Below are 19427 nucleotides of genomic sequence, written 5' to 3' on the forward strand. Positions count from 1 at the left end.
TTCTCAGTTAATCTATTACATAAGTGGGTTTACCAGAAAACAGTTCAGAATGTTCAGGTTGTGAGCTTCTGAACTCGATGCCTTTTATGTTCCTTGGTTTTCAGTTCATTTTAACCTAGTGATTATTTTTCCTTGTCTCATGTTATGAGGAATAAAGTGAATGTTTTTCTCCTATTTTGTTTTCTGAAATGGAGCTCACGGGTAGCATTTGCAGCATTGCTTACAACAATGATTTTTTTTCCTCCTCTCAAGTTTTGTATCATTTAATGTCTGCTAGAGACTGTTTAAGTTCAGGTAGCTGTATGGAAAATTTCAAGTATTTCTGAATGACTAATTTCAAGTATTTTTGGATGACTGTTTCATAACCCTAATAAAGGGAGGTGGAGATGTCTCTTGAGCTTTTTTCTTTTTAACGTTTTTGTGACTTCTGAACATTTGGACTTGCTTAGTGGGATGCAGCAAAACAGCAGGTGGGTCAAGCCTTAAGATCTGATGCAAGGGAAAAATAAATAAATCCCATCTATTATTAGCGTGAAGGATGGAACTAAGCAACTAAGTTCTTTGTAATTCCAGGAGAGAAAATACTCTTATGTCCTGTAGTTGTCTGAGCCCTAGGTTTTACCTTGTTGATCAGTAATTAACATCTTTGTACTTACAGGGATGACACAAGTTTATTCTATTTCTGACAAGAAGCCTTGTAGTGGCATAATGTTGAATGGTATTTTCCTGAAGAGTAGACTAGTTTTGTGGTGCTGAGAGGAGAATGGCTGTCTGCTGGAACTGTCCTTGAGCAGGCTTCTAGAGGGAGCGGCTGCGTTTTGTGCGTTCTCCAGCCAAGATGGGCCAAGGATTGTCCTATTGGCCTTCTCAGAGCTGGAGTCTTTTTTTTTTTTTTTTCTCTCTAGCAACCACTCAAGTATTTATACATCATACTTCTTTTCTCTGACTCCAAGAGGCAACAGCAGGGAGTGCCTCTGTACTTGCACATGCTACAGAGTACACTGGTAAACACTGGAAAGGTTTCTTGCTCTGTTCCTTATGCTCTCTTGAGCCCAAGGAGTCTCTCTTAACTAGAAGATTTCCTGCTATCAGGAAAGCACATTCAGACTTCTTTTCATTCACTAATAAAAATCAACAAGAATAGAAGTGTTACAGGCATACAAGACACTACTTCAAGTGTCTTGGGTAACAGGTACTCCATGTTCATCACTTAGTTGCAATTCGACTGGGAGTGAAAAGGAGAAGGCAGGCTTTTATGGGCTTTAGCTAGGGTAGGATGATTGAACTAGCATATTTTTAGAGATTGTGATCTGGTATGGAAGTGCATCTTGCTGAGACAAAATGCTGATACTGAAAATTCATCATTCGTAAGATGTGTTTGTAGGTTTGTTGTGGTGTGGTTGGCCTAGTTGGTTTGCTTTTGAAGATACTGAGTGTGCATACTGTATACAAGCTACTTGACAGCCTATTATTTTCTGAAATTGACTAAGCTCAGTACAGAATCTGAGATTACTACTCTAATTTCTCCTGTTTTACAAAATGGTAAGTAATATGAATAAGGATAGCTTGAAGGATTATCTGATTCTATTTTCATGTGGGTTTGTTTTCATTATGTGCAAACTATTAGGATCAGTAATACTTGGAGCATAGGGAATCCTTGTTGTAAAAGTACCTTTAAGTGAAAACGAATTTTGTGAAAGTGAGCAGTGCAAGTAATGTGAAGCTGTCAGCCTGCATAGGGTGGCATCTAGTTAAGACGCCATGGTACAGTCAGCAAGGAACCAGTGATCACACAGTGACGATGCATTTGCCTGTTCGTTTACAGGCATCTAGTTAGACTTGGGATATGGGAGAGATGGTCAAAGGAAGGCTGGTAATAAGCTTTTCTTCCTCTGTGCCCCAACCCTCCCACCTTTCTTTGTTTTACTCAAAAGCAGTGTTGAAGTTGGATGTTATGAGGCACGTTTTGTTTAAGTAAAAAAATCAGAGGAACTGAAAAAGACAGCCCCTCAAAAGGCTTATCTATATATGAAATAAGCTTAGGATGAAGGTTCATAGACTTATGTGTAACCACAAATAGTTGTCTGATAATGTTTGAATAGTATGTTGTACGTAGAAGTGACACTAGAATAGGATAAAAGCATAAGAGCGTAAGAAAGACTTGGTCTGTAGTCTTCAGGTAATGTGCAGTACAAGGAGTATTTGCTGCTATGCTTTCCTTTCATATGAGAAGGGAATGGCAAGAAGGAAGTTTTAAGTAGTTCTGGAAGGAATACATTGGATAGCTTCATCAAATCGAGGAGAAATAAGATGTTCAGTGAGGGGAAAAAAAAATCTAAATAAAAGATAAAATACAATCTCATACTGCTTATTTTTTTCCAAGGAAATTAGCTTTTTCACTGTTTGGATTTCGGTTCTCCAGTTAATAATGGAAGGGGCAGGTCTAACTCATGCTTGTCATTAACTTTCAGTTTGGACATCAAACGTGATTTGTATTCCTTGCGTTTTCCTGTGAAAACAAGAATTTTATTCCATGTTGAATTTAGAAAAGGACGAAGTCCGTTTAACAGTTGGAACATTTTTTACGTTTTCATCTTTTTTCTTAATGTCTCAGTAAATTGTGTTCATTAAATGATTTTATGAATTTATTTAGAAAAAGTTTTACTCCCTTAAAGAAACTGAATGAATGCTTACAGTGGCTTTTTAATTATGCTGTATTTGTGTGTATGTTTGCATTAAATTTAAGATTAATATTTTTTTACAAATGTTTATTCACATAGTGCTTAAAACATTCCTGTGCTCTCTATGGGGTATTGAAGGCAAGCTCATTGTTTATTGATAAAATCCTCTGCTGTGTTCATGTATTGCTGTCCAATCTTTGCAGGTGCTGAAGAGAAAATTTTGGAAGAGTTTAAAGAAACACACAATGCCGACTCTCCAGATTTTCAGCTTCAGGCAATGATCCAGGCTGCTGGCAAGCTAGTACTGATTGACAAGCTGCTGCCAAAACTGAAGGCTGGTGGCCACAGGGTGCTTATCTTTTCCCAGATGGTGCGCTGCTTGGACATACTGGAAGACTACCTCATTCAAAGACGGTGAGAGCAACAATATAATACAATTCTAAATAATGCGTTCCTCAGTGGCCACAGTATTTAACCTCTGAGTGATCTTTATTGTAATGGGATGAAATTCAAACATGTTACTGTATTTTCTGGAGTTAGCTGACTGCAAGTACTGAAGTTTTTCTTTTGGGTGAATACAAAATTACCTCAGAGGAGCTTTAATGGACCCTCTTAGTTTACTAGTCAGTTAAATGTTTCAGTTGCTGTGAAGGTTTTTTTTTCTGCTTAATCTCATGTATTTATTTCATTCCTTGGAGTGAGGACCTAGTTTTTACTGAAGGGCACAAAGCAGGAGACAAGGTAGTATATATTCCACTGATGAAGTTGTTGGATACAAGAGCAGTCACTCAGTTTGTTGTAGCTATTTTGAAAGTAGAGGGGCGTTTTTTCCCTTTTTGTTTTTTTCTTTTTATTTTTTTTAATTGCATATTCTTAAAGGGAACAATGCCAGAAGTAAGAATCTTTGCAGTAAAATTCTGCTTACAATGCATCTTTCTTTCAGGTACCCATACGAACGAATTGATGGCCGAGTAAGAGGCAACTTGCGTCAGGCAGCTATTGACAGGTTCTCAAGGCCTGATTCTGATAGGTTTGTTTTCCTGCTGTGTACAAGGGCAGGAGGCTTGGGCATTAATCTTACTGCTGCTGATACCTGCATCATTTTTGATTCAGACTGGAACCCCCAAAATGACCTCCAGGTAATATTACAAGAAATGATTCAGTTGAAAATTTCTTTTTGCTTATTTGCTGTGAAATTTTCCTCACCTACAAGAGAAATTATTGTTGTCCACTCCATTAAAAAAAACATAAAATATTATTATTTATATTGAAAGCAGTAACATTTTAAGTAAGTTTTCTATACTGATTTTTCCTTTTGTCACCTGCAACTGCGTATCTGTCTTGTTTCATCAGGCTCAAGCACGATGTCACAGAATAGGACAGAGCAAATCAGTGAAAATTTACAGGTTGATTACAAGGAATTCTTACGAAAGGGAAATGTTTGACAAAGCTAGCTTGAAGCTCGGCCTTGATAAAGCTGTGCTACAATCCATGAGTGGAAGAGAAAATGCTACAAATGGGGTAAGAACTAATATATTAAGATGCATGATCAACAAATTACAGGAATGTATAACGTTTTTATTTATTGCTTATATCTCATCTGGAGAACAATGGTTTTCAGGTAGAATATGGCATGTATTTTAAAGTGGGGTTAATTAGGGGCAAGGCTATGTGAACTGGCTCAGCCTATCTCATGCATCATTAATTGCCAAAAGCAGACAGGTAGAATCATGTTTCCTCAATCCTCGTTCATTCTCATCATTCTACCCTTTACATAGTGTTGATTCTTACAGTTTTTGAGCTTCTTGCAGGCTCGCCATTCACCCACGCTGTGTGTGTGTGTGTTGGTGTGCTTTAGCCTTTCTGCTTTGGACTTCTTTGTTTTGGCCTTTTCTCAGGTTAGTAAGTTAAGTACACTCCCAGGAGGAGTTTAGCAGTCATCGGAGCTAAAGTACGGGGATTCAATGACAATGAATTATTAAGTCATTTCAACCACTTGTATAACCTCACCCTAAGAATGTTGTTGTTTGCATTCTTCTTTTAAAGGTGACTTCAGCATGAATGTTTAATTGACCAACACCACATTATGTTAGAAGTTCAGTTCTTAAAATGCTGAGTAAAAAGGCAGTTGATGTCATTATATTGTTAGATATAAATGTTGACTAGTGTTTTAAAAAAAAAAAAAAACTACCTCTCTTATATGTTACAGGTGCAACAGCTTTCCAAAAAAGAAATAGAAGATCTTCTTCGAAAGGGGGCATACGGTGCTCTGATGGATGAGGAAGATGAAGGGTCTAAGTTTTGTGAAGAGGATATTGATCAAATTCTCTTAAGGCGAACACACACAATTACTATTGAATCTGAAGGAAAAGGCTCAACATTTGCAAAGGTGCGCATTGGCATTCAGAGGAAAAATAATAAAATAGTGACCAGAATAGATGGAAGTAGTATTCGAATTGCCTTCACTGTCAATTTAGTTTTTCAGTATACTTTTCTCAGTTTTCTTCTTCAAAACTGTTGGGACCCTTGTATTTCTAGCTAGACAGTTCATAGGCTTCCTTTTTTTCTCTCTTGACAGTGCTGTTTTGTAAATCCTAGACATTGTACTTACTAGTGAAAATAGATTCTCTTTGTAGCGTGTAGTTAAGAAACCGATGCATGTGTTTTCGTGTCTACTAGGCTAGTTTTGTTGCATCTGGGAACAGGACAGACATTTCCTTGGATGACCCTAACTTTTGGCAGAAGTGGGCAAAGAAGGCTGAACTGGATATTGATGCTTTAAATGGAAGGGTAAGAGCTTTATGACAGTACTCAATTCATTTAAATTGAAGATTTTTCTCCTCCTAAATTTCTACATTTTCACTTTCGTTTTAGAATAACCTAGTTATTGATACACCAAGAGTAAGAAAGCAAACCAGACTCTACAGTGCAGTCAAAGAGGATGAACTGATGGAGTTTTCAGACCTGGAAAGTGATTCTGAAGAAAAGCCTAGCACAAAGCCCCGTAGGCCTCAGGACAAATCACAGGGTTATGCAAGAAGTGAATGTTTCAGGGTAGAGAAGAACTTGTTGGTTTATGGGTAAGGATATACAGATTAAATAGAGTGATTGTGGATATGAAAATTGTGGATAAAAATTGATAATAAGTAAATGGCATATGGTAAATACTCTTTCCTCTCTTTTTCATGTTCACATGCACTCTGTATGATTTTTACCTCATTACTGTCTATACTTAACAGTGAGATTTTAAATTGCTGTATATATAGGTTCCTTATATATATTTCTTATTTAACTTAAAATATCTAGTGTCCCACAACCGGATATGAGCTTGCTGGTAAAATACGTAGTACTGTGATGGCAGAGTATTTGTTTCTCATTTCTTATATTATCAAGAATGCCAGAATTATTGAGGCTTAATCTCTCTTTTCTAAGTATTGTGAAGAATAACGAAGTGCATTTGTAAAGACTGGTACGGTTGTGAAATCAAGTTAAACGAAAGGTTTTTAACACAAATTCTCATGTTTTGATACTACTTGATTTCAACTAATTACAATTTTTCCTGTTGGATATACCAATCTGAATTTTTATCTCTTTGCAAACAGGTAGCTGTATTTAACTACTATCCCAATGGGCTTCAGAAGGAATGGCTTTTTTTTCTAGGAAGTTGCATACAACAGTCACTAATAATGAATTTCAGGATCAAAATAAAACTGATTCCCCAAATCCCATGACTGTAGGAATTGGCTGAATTTCCTGTTCGTAGTTTACTGGGACTATTAGAGTTAAACATATGTACTTTATTATTTTGAGTGTAGTTCAATTGCAGCTTTACGAGCAGTGAACTTATTGCCTGTTCTGTAAAATAAACATTCTTAACTCTTTGGTGCTGTAAGCAGGATTCCCTGATGTAACCTGCAAACACAAAATGCATTAATGGTAATACAGGAGGTCCCAACTTTCTTGGCACCAGGAGTTAAATTGAAAGTCACAAATTAAAATACCAGTGCCCTGGCTGTTGTATTGAACATATTTTTCTTGTAGCTGGGGTCGTTGGACTGACATCCTCTCACATGGGCGCTATAAACGTCAGCTAACAGAACAAGATGTGGAAACCATCTGCCGGACTATCCTGGTATATTGCCTTAATCATTACAAAGGGGATGAAAATATCAAAAGTTTCATCTGGGATCTGATCACTCCAACTGCAGATGGGCAAACTCGAGCTTTGGTTAATCATTCCGGTATGTCTACCACAATCAAATAATGATGCTAGTAAATAGGAAAGAATTGCTTCAGTCGTGCTATGTCTTTAGTTTAAACTATAGCTGTTCTGACATGTTGTAGGATCTTGTCAGATTTTATGAGTAAGGTGGGCTTTGACTGGGTCAGTACTTAAAGGGGAAGTCGCCCTCAGATGCTTTGTATGTATGCAGTACTCTTGCTCATAAAGCAGTTTGAACAAATATTCCATCATAATTTTTAAGTGTCGCCTACTGCTGGAGTTAATCTCTTTCAAATGACCATAAATCATAAAGCTTGTTTCCTTATGGCCATTCAGATTCATGAGCGTTTTTAGAAGAAATATTTATATAACACCATTTTCTGGCTAGTTCTCTGAATTTCTGAAATCTTCACACCTAAATTTGCGTGGAAGTTTTGCTTGATTTTTGTTATTCACAATTTGCAGCTAAATTATGTTGCTGTTCAGTTCTTGGTTGTTTCTTTGCCCACAGTGGAATTAATACAGTAGTGATACTTAGCTGTAAATGCGTATGTCTGTAGTGCAATTTGGGGTGAGAGCTTTTCTCTTTAGATTGTATAAGAAATAATTGGGGATTTGTGTAGGCCTGTCTGCGCCGGTGCCCAGGGGGAGGAAAGGCAAGAAAGTAAAAGCCCAGAGTTCACAGCCAATGCTTCAAGACGCTGATTGGCTCACCACCTGTAATCCGGATGTATTATTTCAAGAAGACAGCTATAGAAAACACCTCAAACATCATTGTAATAAGTAAGTATTAATAATTATTTCATTTAATGCTTTTCACTATATGTTTTTAGAAACTCTGTGACTTCTTTGGAATGCTTTCAATAGAGCATGGGGCTATTAAATAGGATGTAAAGAACATTATTACTTCTAATTTGGGGGATAATCATCTTAACAGATATCTGGATATTTCTGTAAGCTCTTTATGATTGATCCATTCTTAGAACATTTATCAAGAAATGTGTTTTCTACTTATCAAATAAGAATGAAATCAAATATGTGATTATTCTTGATAGCATACAGGAGAAAGAATATATCCCTACCTTAAATCTGTTTCTCTTGACAACTGAACATCCTGCTCTGCTCTGCACTAGCGTTACCTTGAGCACTGTGTGCAGTTTTGAGTGCCACAATATAAGATGAACATTAAATTATTCAAGAACATCCAAAAGAGGGCTATGAAGATGGTGAGGGGTCTAGAAGGGCAAAGTGTATGAGGAGTGGCTGAGGTCAGTGGGTTTGTTCTGCCAAGAGCAGAGAAGACTGAGGGGAGGCCTAATCTCTGCTCTCTGGTAGCAGTGACAGCACCTGAGAGAATGACATGGAGCTGTGTCAGGGGAAGGTCAGGTTGGGTGTTAGGAGAAGGTTCTTCACTAGAAGGTGGTCAGGCCCTGGAACAGGCTGCCTAGGGCAGTGGTCACAGCCCCAAGCTGCCAGAGTTCAAGAAGCATTTGGACAGTGGTCTTGAATTTTGGGTGGTCCTGTGTGGAGCTGGGGGGTTGGACTTGATGATCCTTGTGGGTCCATTACAGCTCGGGATATTCTGTGATCTTTTTAAACAAAAGCTATTTGTTTATACTATCTTCTTGTGGAGTCTATCAGGCAAATTTCCGTAGAGCTTTTTCATCCATGGATGTTAAACTCAAATATCCAATTCTTAGTTCCCAGAGTTGCATGTAGTAGCTCACCTCTGCATGGATGTATCTATTCTCTTCATTCTTTTTCTTCCTTCCTCTTCTGCTGTCCACATAATACTGAATATTTCCTTTTCTCCTTTGTTTGAGACAGAATTTCCCACCCAGCTCTCTTAACTTAATCATTGCCTTGAATTTGATTTTTGCAATTCCAAACATCTTACTGAAATGAAAACCTCTGGGGATAAAGATCATTCTCTTTTAATTTGTGTGTTACTTTGCTTAATTGCTGAACAAATGTCTGTTACGTGCACCTCTTACTTCTTTGCTTTCAGTTTGTAATATCTTAGTTATTTTTGTGCCAGCTTCCTTCAGCGGTGTTCTTCATTGGATATATAGCATACAGGTGTAATGCAGCGTCGCTGAAAAGCTGTCATTACTTTGTGCTTTTAATATGTACTGTGTCTTATTAAAACTGTTTTTTTGAAAGAAATTATTGATTCCAAAAGTATCTGTGGCCTGTCAACAGGGGTTGTGATGTGAAGGAGGAAAGACATTTAAAAGGTTTATTAGTTCATTTCTAGATGCTAACCAAGCTTAATTCTCAGCTGATGAGAACAGATATTTAGAGAATTATGTTAGCAAGTGTAAGTCCAAGTGAACTGCTTTTTGACTTTTTTTCTAAACTGTTACTGAGTTTGGTTATTACGTTTCACTTCCTCTTAAAATAATTAAATTTTTTCCTGTAATATTATTTTACTCTCCCAGGTAACATGTCCTCATTACTTGTTATATCAGTTTGCAGATCAGATTTAAACTCATTTTTAAAATACAGCTGCTGAAATAATAAAGTAGAACAATTAGAAGGATCAGGAAGACTGATGTATCACTGCACAAGAGTATTTTCAGTTGCTATCTTTTTCCTTCACTTCCTAGATCCACCAGGACTAAGTGAATTGTAGAAGCAACATGTTTAGCCCAGGCAAAATCAAGCTGAGGTGGAAGCCAATTAATAGTATGAGTAATTTCCTTCATCAGATAGCAGTATCTATTGGATAAGTAAGTGCAGGGTGTCCTACTCTCATGTGTAACATGTAGGCTGCTTTAATGTGGAGGACTCCTGAAAGGTGCAAAGAACTTCTGCATTCTGGTTTTGTTTTGTTTTTTCTCTTCCTTTGGCTTGATCTAACAACTGTTATTAGTTAATACAAAGATGATATTGACCCTCAGCAGCTTATTTCCATAGCCACACAGAGAGAAGGGACACCTTACCTGGTCCCGGTTATTGAGCATACAAGAAGAAGCACGTCTGACATGTTTTGAATTGTAGACATGACCTTGATTCAAATCCCTATCGCTCCTATTGCATCAGATCTCTAATGAGGAGCTCTCAAAACTGGTGGTGGTCTAAATTTTTCATGCAACTGGGCGATCAGATTACTGCCTCTTCGGTTACCCTTGCTGCTCCGGGAGAGCAGCAATTCAACAGTAGCTGTGATGGATTTGGATACAGGGAGAAGGCAGGCTGAATAATCTCCATTTTAGCTGGTACTGATTCTACTTCATGAACTAGGCAGCAGGGGGTGCCCTGAATTGGGTAAACATGGGAGAGCTTGATTATTTTCAGGGAGACATCTTTTCTGTAGCGATGACCTCTTTTCTAGTCTCCTTGAAAATCCAGAGTCTGCCATTCTCTCTCCTGCCAGCTTAAGCTGTTGCCTCAACACCTGACAGCGGTCCCAAAAACGACCGTAGTGTTGCAGGGAAGGGGAAAAATACACATGGGCAAGGAAGACTTTTCACTTCCTCATGGCACTTATGTTGTATGCAGGTAAAATTAAACAGCAGTTTGAACTATAGAGAGTAAAAATAGTTAATATCTCCTAGGGGAAATGGGGGATTATTTTTTTTCCTCCCATTCTCGGAAGCAAAAAGTTGTATAATCTGAAAAACCTGACATTCCATATTGAGGGTTTATTGTAAGGTAGTAAAACCAGATTTTATATCTCGTTTATTCCTACAACTTCTGATGTGCTTCCAAAAATGGTATTAAGGCAGCAGCTGAGGAAATTTTATGAGATAATGAAGCAGAACAGTTACTGAAAGCCATCTGCTCAGTTGTTTACAAACTTGCTTCAATACTTCAGAGGCAGTGGTAGAGTACGTGTCTAAACTTCACAAGCTGCACTAGGTAGAACTAAATGAAATGCGCCGGGGCCGGGCTGCGCTCGGTCCCTCTCTGTGCAGTGTAAGCGGTTGCCAGGCAGGCCTGTTGGAAGCCAGCAGAAAGCACCACACAGAGGTGATTATGTGCCACCATCTGTCACGCTTCAAGCCTACCATACAGCATGGCTAATCAGCCTTGGCAGGATGATGGATGAACAGCAGCAGCTGCCAAAAGCCACTGTTGGCAAACAGTCCTGAAGTTAAGAACTTTTTCCCCCCTCTGCCTTCCTCTCCAGGGTCCTGCTGCGTGTCCGCATGCTGTACTATCTACGACAAGAAGTTATAGGGGACCAAGCGGACAGGATCTTAGAGGGTGCTGACTCAAGGTTAGTGCAAGTGCAGGTTTATTTTTTTGCTTTATGATGCTGGCTTATGTAAAGCACATGTACTATAATAATTTCAGCATTTAAAGGTTGTTATGCTTCCTGTTAAATGTGTTCCCAAGCCACATTATTATTTTATCAAATGAGGTGGGTAGCTTTCTTGGAGGAGGGAACAGTGTGGGAAATTACAGAAATGGATTTTCAGTTTTGCTTATATTGAAGGATTATTCTAACTCAATTTTAATTTTTCTTTTTTTAAAAATACTAAGCTCGTAAATGAATACATTTGGTAACCACTGGCATATCACTCCTATAATAGCATAATGTTTTCTCATTGTATTCTTTTAAACAATCCTAATTAATTTTCCATGCATTTTAATTTGTGTTGTTTTTTCCCCCTCAAGAAGCATACTTACAAAATGGTGTGAACCACTTCTTTTTTTTTTTTTTCTAACGTTTTTGTCCAGTCATCTTTGAGAATGTTTATAATGCTGTCTTTATAGTGAAGTAGATGTATGGATACCTGAGCCGTTCCATGCTGAAGTTCCTGCAGACTGGTGGGATAAGGAGGCGGACAAATCCCTTTTAATTGGAGTATTCAAACATGGTAAGTGGTGTCTCACTCTGAACAAAACTCAGTTGTAAAGCTTTCTGCGTGTAGGACTGTTCAGTCATAATATTAACAAGTATTGTTCCAAAGAACTGTTGGCTTGTATCTCCCTTTTTTTTTTCTTGCCTGCATTAAAAACCTAATATGAGCTGTAAATATCAGATGCTGTTTTTAAATGTTTGCAGAACATTTGAGAAGAAAACATTACTTTCTTGGCTGTAAATAAAACAAAGCCATATTTGTTTAAATAATAGCCAAATAGTAAGATAGATCTCCATAAACTTTGCTTCCAGCGCTGCTTCACTTGCTAACTCTGCCAACCAGTGTCAAAGTGGACGGTGGGCTTAACCTCTGCTATTAATCTGTACAAGTGCCTCCTGGGCTTTGTTCCAAGCAATATTTCACAAATGTCAGTGTTGAGAACTCCCGGCTCCCTTGAGTGGGATGCAGCCTTGTTAACTTTGAAAGGCTGGGGATGCAGAGCTGGCATGATATATACAGTGAGCGATTCCTGATTATAATCCCAATTCTCTGGAGGTCGCAGAGGTATTCTCAGCAGCCCAGCCTGACTAAAGGGGAGAATGATGGCTTATAAAACCTTTCATGATTACAGTTTGGCTTGAGGCTCTACAGCAGTTAGGAGCAGTGTGTTGTAGTACAAATCCTAATTGAATTGTGCTGTTCTGCCTATGTACAGCAGCTCTGTTTTGTGGGCTCAGCTGAGGCAAGTCTAGTCTAAAAATCATTTTCCTGCAGTGCACTGTTGGGATCTGCCATTTTCCATCTAGTCAACTTGGGCAGTAAAAAAGCAAACAGCAGTTTGAAAACCATAGAGGGAACAGTGTCATCTTACTGACATGCATCATCCTAAACCTAATAAGACAGGTTCGTTGGCCTTACGTATAACCCATGTATACAGCATTTTCGCAGCCTACACTGAGGGTTCCAGCAAGGCTAGAGCTATAGAGTGTGTGTGCTTCCGTTCACATGTGCATGCTTGCAGTAGGGAGTGCTGAATATGGAGAACCACTGCAAAAGTTATCTAGGAACCTTTGTAGAAGCATGGGATTAGTTTTGGTGAAAGATTGTCGCTTTATGAAGAGATTACATTGAAAAAACTATTCAATTTTTACTATTTGTTAATGCTACTGATGTTAAAATGTTTCTGCTGATGAAATTTACCAATATGAAAAATGTTATTACACAAATGAAAGATACTGGGGAAAAAATGCATCCTTTAAAACCACAGTTACAGCTCTTTAATTTTATTTAAAAATAAATAAATGAACCCAGAAAATTGTAATTCACTACCTAAACTGTTCTATTTACAATTGACCATAGCTTAAAAAAAAAATAAAAAATTGCTTCCCACTCTGCAGGTTATGAGAAGTACAATTCCATGAGAGCTGATCCAACACTGTGCTTTCTGGAACGGGTTGGCATGCCTGATGCAAAGGCCATAGCTGCTGAACAGAGAGGGACAGACATGTTAGCAGATGGCGGTGATGGGTAAGGATGACATGAAAAAATTAATAAACTTTATCAGCATTGTATATGTTGGCATGAGTTCATGTGTCATATTCTGCTTACATCTTGCCTGAGGATCTGAAGTGATCACATAATGTAAAAAGTATGTAAAATTGCTTCCACAGTTGAGCATGAAATATAAATGTGTAGCTTGGTGTACACCATTCTGACGGCTTTTGTAGCTTTTTTGCTTTTCTTTCCAGAAAAATAATATTTCAAAAACAATATTTATTTCAATTGTTTATTTTAAATATTTTTAGAGGTGAATTCGACAGAGAGGATGAAGATCCAGAGTATAAGCCAACCAGAACTCCTTTCAAGGATGAAATTGATGTAAGAACTTCAAATTTGTGTAATTACAAGTATTCATAAACATTACTGACACTCCGTGTTTGTCCTAATGTGTAATTCTTATGTTTGTGAGCCACCAGATAAACACGCCTTACAAAGATACTTTTCTGCTATATTTGAAAGATAACATCTTTTTTTCTGCAAACGATAACATATGGTCAAAGCTGAAAACTAAAATAACTTCTGTCTTCTCCCAAAGGAATTTGCAAACTCACCTCCAGAAGACAAAGAAGAGTCCATTGAAATCCACCCAAGTAAGATTATACCAAAGAAATTTTCAAAAGGCAAAAATAGACCATTTAGGAGTGTTTCTATTAGCACATGAAGAAATAGGTTGTGTTTTGGGAAAACATCACAGTGAACTTCCTAGTGCCAAATCTCTTCATGCTTCACGTGTTTCAAAACAATTATTTACCATGTTTGAATAATCCCACATTAAGGCTTTCTGGGTTTCTAATTACATAGTAGAAATTGTGATGATAAAAACTGGATGTTTCATTACGCTGCCGTTGATGCTTTTGCTGAGATAATCTTGAAGCTGTTGTAGATAAGTTCCTCGGTATGGAGGAAAATTGCCAAGTTTAAGTGAAAATAATGAAGTGGGAAATCATAAGCATAGGTGTTTTCACAGAGACAGAATGATCTTCTTAGTAACATATTTAAAGCTCTACTGCATTAATTTAAATACTTAAAGGTACTCATAATATGTTTGAATTCATAACATTGAATAATAATACCTGATAGTTATCTCTAAATGCTTCACAGTCATTTGAGTTCGTGGAGTCAGATGGTTTTATTCTGTTTTTTATTTCCTACCAATGTAGTTATCCTGTTTCTAATTTGTTCTGCACCAATATTAATGAAGCATATGTTCATATCTGATCAGACAGGAATCCAGTTTTAGCCTTAGAAACTTTGAAATGTTTAGTGGTGGTTTTGTGGTGCACAAATACTTCTCTATTCTCTAGACAAGCACAGTGAAAGCAATTCTGAGTTAGGCCAACTCTACTGGCCCAACACTTCAACCCTGACTACCCGTCTGCGTCGCCTCATTACTGCCTATCAGCGTAGCTATAAAAGGCAACAAATGAGGCAAGAGGCACTAATGAAGACTGACCGCAGGAGACGTCGGCCTCGGGAAGAAGTGAGGGCACTAGAAGCAGAAAGGGAGGCTATAATAACTGAAAAACGACAAAAGTGAGTTTCTCAGTGATATTTTCCTTTAAATCTCGAATAAGTCTGTGCGTTGCCAGTACTTCTGCTTTGAAAGTATAAACTAAGGGGGCCTGGGGGAATCCAGACTGTTTGAGCTCTCCTTTACTCAGTGTCCTCACTTTTTTTTCCTTCTTCCTTGAACAGATGGACAAGAAGAGAAGAAGCTGATTTTTATCGTGTGGTGTCTACTTTTGGAATTATTTTTGATCCTGTAAAACATCAGTTTGACTGGAATCAATTCAGAGCATTTGCCAGGCTTGATAAAAAGTCCGATGAAAGCTTGGAAAAGTATTTTAATGGCTTTGTGAATATGTGTAGACGAGTGTGCCGAATGCCAGTCAAGCCGGATGATGGTGAGTTTTACTGACTGCAGAAATGGACGTGACTATTAATAGCCAGTACCATTGTTGAAACTTGATTCCTAGGTGCAATGATTTAGAGGTGAGCATACATCTAGTCAGTGTTAAACGTGACAAATTGATGTCATTGCAGAGCCACCTGATCTTTGTACTATGATTGAACCGATCACAGAAGAACGTGCTTCCAGAACTTTATATCGCATAGAGCTGTTACGGAAAATCCGTGAACAGGTTCTTCATCACCCGCAGCTGGGAGAGAGGCTAAAGCTTTGCCAACCAAGCTTGGATCTGCCAGAGTGGTGGGAGTGTGGTAAACACGACAAAGACTTACTGATTGGTGCTGCTAAACATGGAGTCAGTAGGACAGATTATCACATTCTGAATGATCCTGAGCTCTCTTTTCTTGAGGCCCACAAAAACTTTGCTCAAAACAGAGGGACGGGTAATGCAAATACTGTCTCTTCTCTAAACCCTGTGGGTGCTGGCTGCAGTCAAACACCACCTATTGTCCCATCCACGCCAGTACAAGAAGAAAAGAGTACAGAACAAACAGAGTCTAAAGTTGAAGGGTCTGAAAATCCAGCAGCCAAAGAAAAGTCTGATAGCAAGGAAGAGACAGATACTGCAGATAAGGACACTAAACAGGATTGTGATGCTGAGGCTGAGACTGGCTCTGTTAAATGTGAATTGAAGGACATAGAGATGAGTACAGACGTAGACCCAAAATCTATTTCGGAAAAAGGCTCGGAAGAAGATGAAGAAGAGAAACTGGATGATGACGACAAATCAGAAGAGTCCTCGCAACCTGAAGGTAACATTTAGATCAGATCAGTCCTATTCAGTTAGCATGAGTCCCACAGCTGTTCTGACTTGTGCCAGCTGGTAAGTGGCATGCAAGGAGCCATTTTGGCACGTGGATAGGCTACATTTAGCAGTTTCTCGTCTTTTTCATGTATCAGGTGGCTAGATAAACTTTCCAAAAAAACCCAGCAAAAACATAAAAACCAAAACCATCCAGCTTCAGCAGGGTTTTTTTTCCCTGCGAGGGATGGTTTCCAAGATAACTTATTGATCTAATAAGCACAATTTCTGTGCCAAGTGCAGAAGACTAAGGCTCTGTTGTAATAATGATGGAACAAAAACCTGAGTTAGAAGTATGGTATCAAGTGTGGCTGTCTTAACCTATCTATTGAGGCTGACATTGGATGGTTAGGAACTTTTGTAGTTAATGCTTGGTTGTGATTATTATTCAGCAGGAGCAGTTTCTCAGGGTAAGAATTTTGATGAAGAAAGCAATGCCTCTATGAGTACTGCAAGGGATGAAACACGCGATGGATTCTACATGGAAGATGGGGATCCTTCTGTGGTCCAGCTGCTTCATGAGAGAACATTTGCCTTTTCTTTCTGGCCTAAGGTTGGTTAGGGGTAGGATGGGATGCATTGTTTTCAATGCAGATAATATATGGGAAATGTTGTGTTTGCAAAGTAACAAGAAAGCGCTGTACAGTTCTATGCTTCTTGTGAACATGAGACTTTTTTCTGTGAATGATTTGTGAAATGGCATTTTATTGTTCAATTGTGTACAAATTAGTGGAGGAAATGAACAGAATTGCTTTACTGTAAAACAAACTGCTGACAGACATGAGTTCTTTATAGGCCCTGTAACTGTCTGAGTACAGAATCACACCTCTTACACCTTTATTGATGGAAGCAAATTTATGATTGTGAATTCTAGATTTCATCTGCTGAGCGGTCTGCACAGTTGAGAGCAGAGATTTTGTAAGATCACCTTTTCAGTTTGGGATGGGGAAAAGGGTACTGGTGACCTACATGATCTAAGCCATTATGTAATGTTGACAGATGTAATTGTATTAAGGTGTCCTGCAAATACAAGCAGCAATTTTACGTAGGGTAAAGCTACATCTTATTTTGGTAACAGTGCAGAAATATATCTAACAGAATTTTTGGAAAAATACTGAACTGTAATGTCATAGTAAATCCATGCATAATTTAGTACTCTCCTTTGCAGTAAGGGCAGAGAGAGAAATAAAGTAGTAATAGTCTTAAGCTTACTAATCACCATAACAGGGCCATCTGGTTTGGGAGGGGGTGGGGTAGGGCAGGGGGACCTTGCTCTTAATAGGCTTATTCCTGGAGAAAGCAAGCAGTCTGTTGCAGCTGCTGAGATTTGCTAGTGGCTTTTGCGCTGTTTTGCTCTTCAGGAAGCTAACTGATGCTCATATTCCCTAACCAGCAGTATTTCTCATAGTTCTGAAGTTTCTCCTACTTCAGACAGGCTAGCATAGAATGTACTTGAATACTGAAATGGAAAAGAACAAATTGCACTCATCTTCGTTGTTTTCAGTATGTATTTTGGAAACACAAACTAAAATCTTATTTCAGTTACAGTGTAAAAACAAATCCCTAATCTATGTAGATTCATCATAAGTAGACTAATACACATAATCAGAGATTTTTAGTGTACACGCTTCAGTGAAATTTGAAGTGATAATGGGTATGGAATGAAAATTGACATTCATTAGATGTCCCTGGGTTGGTGCTTGTTTCATAATGTTGAACTTTATTAATAGTGACGCTAATGAGGATCCACTTCCTAGGACAGAATTGTAGATCCAGCCTCTTGGATCTCAAGAACTGCAGTTCTAAAATACTCATTGCAGATGTTTTGATTTTTCCTTCCTAACTGTTGATTTTGCTAACAACTAAAGTTTGGAAGTGTAAAACAATTGTGAGTTCCTGTTAAAATCTGTCAGTTGGTACTTTGTCTAACAGAAAATTTGATCTGTCTTCCTCCTTCACCTCAATATAAATGCTGTTTTTAAATTCTAGTGATGTTCTATTGCACAAAATTCCCTGTGTATTAGCTTTTTTAAGGTGATCAGTTTATCCTGGCCTGGAGGAACAGTTGTTTTCGAATGTATTTCTTAAGCTTTGCCAAACTAGACGGAGTAGTTACACTCATTTGAGTTTAACAGGCCACCTTCGCACTAAAGGTTCATTATGTACTTTTCCTTTACACAGGACCGAGTAATGATCAACCGATTAGACAACATCTGTGAAGCAGTGCTGAAAGGGAAGTGGCCAGTAAATAGGCGCCAGATGTTTGATTTCCAGGGGCTCATACCTGGGTATACTCCAACAGCTGTGGACAGCCCTCTGCAAAAAAGGAGCTTTGCAGAGCTCTCCATGATTGGTCAAGCCAGCATCAGCGGCAGTGAAGACATCACTGCTTCTCCTCAGTTGTCAAAGGCAAGGCTACGTCTTTCTCTTTCTTACAGAAAACATTTTATCTTGCGTGCACTTATTTTGCATCATATGAAGAAATAGCGTTTCTTTGAATAAAATAGGAAAAATATAAAGCAGTGTTACTTTGAGTAAAATGAAGGCTTTGTTTTCTGAGTTATATGTTTGGAGTTCTGTTCTAAAATCAGCATAGTTAACAGAGCTGCATTAATGTTTGGAAATCTTCATATTTCATTAGGAAGATGCACTCAATTTATCAGTTCCACGTCAGAGGAGGAGGAGACGAAGAAAGATTGAAATTGAGGCTGAGAGAGCTGCCAAAAGGAGAAATCTTATGGAAATGGTTGCCCAGTTACGTGAGTCTCAGGTGGTCTCAGAAAATGGACAAGAAAAGGTTGTAGATTTATCAAAGGCCTCACGAGAGGCGACAAGTTCTACCTCAAATTTTTCATCTGTTACTTCAAAGTTTATCTTGCCTAATGTCTCCACACCCGTGTCTGATGCCTTTAAAACTCAAATGGAACTGCTGCAAGCAGGTCTTTCACGCACACCCACAAGGCATCTACTAAATGGCTCTTTAATTGATGGAGAACCACCCATGAAGAGGAGGAGAGGAAGGAGGAAAAATGTAGAAGGGCTTGATCTGTTATTTATGAGCAACAAACGGACATCATTGACTGTAGTAAGACAACAACCTTTTTGTCTCCTATTTGTTCTTCTGTGTCTAGTACTTTCGGAATGTGAGTTTAAAGTGTTGTTATACTCTAGAAAATAATAATGTACAGTTCTTACCCAACCAGCTTTTGCTTTGTATTTACTTTCATTTTGAACCAAACAAAATGTTGTTCACATCAAGTTTTACTATAGCAGATTGTGACTTAGTTTTAACTAGCTCATACTTTCAAAAAGACTTTTTTTCCTTCAACATGTAGTATATTATAACATACATTTTGAGGCTTAAGTTTACCTTCTGTGT

At 38.2% G+C, this 19427-nt stretch overlaps 1 protein-coding gene across 10 annotated transcripts in view; it reads left to right on the forward strand.

Annotated features, from left to right (window-relative positions):
* CHD7 (chromodomain helicase DNA binding protein 7) overlaps positions 1-19427 on the forward strand; it is a 132452-nt gene that overhangs the window by 106835 nt on the left and 6190 nt on the right. For 9 of the 10 annotated variants that reach the window (XM_021386048.1, XM_021386049.1, XM_021386045.1 and 6 more), the window contains 19 exons: positions 2885-3095; positions 3625-3820; positions 4035-4202; positions 4891-5070; positions 5361-5471; positions 5556-5761; positions 6723-6922; positions 7527-7686; positions 11039-11128; positions 11629-11732; positions 13115-13244; positions 13523-13595; positions 13813-13867; positions 14582-14810; positions 14973-15181; positions 15321-15998; positions 16441-16601; positions 18230-18457; positions 18690-19133. In XM_021386048.1, the coding sequence (XP_021241723.1) occupies positions 2885-3095; positions 3625-3820; positions 4035-4202; positions 4891-5070; positions 5361-5471; positions 5556-5761; positions 6723-6922; positions 7527-7686; positions 11039-11128; positions 11629-11732; positions 13115-13244; positions 13523-13595; positions 13813-13867; positions 14582-14810; positions 14973-15181; positions 15321-15998; positions 16441-16601; positions 18230-18457; positions 18690-19133 (3833 nt within the window). The remainder of the gene's footprint in view (positions 1-2884; positions 3096-3624; positions 3821-4034; positions 4203-4890; positions 5071-5360; positions 5472-5555; positions 5762-6722; positions 6923-7526; positions 7687-11038; positions 11129-11628; positions 11733-13114; positions 13245-13522; positions 13596-13812; positions 13868-14581; positions 14811-14972; positions 15182-15320; positions 15999-16440; positions 16602-18229; positions 18458-18689; positions 19134-19427) is intronic. The other variant, XM_021386052.1, reaches the window with a different exon arrangement.

This window comes from Numida meleagris, chromosome 2 (assembly GCF_002078875.1).
Source record: "Numida meleagris isolate 19003 breed g44 Domestic line chromosome 2, NumMel1.0, whole genome shotgun sequence".
Taxonomy (NCBI): Eukaryota; Metazoa; Chordata; class Aves; order Galliformes; family Numididae; genus Numida; species Numida meleagris.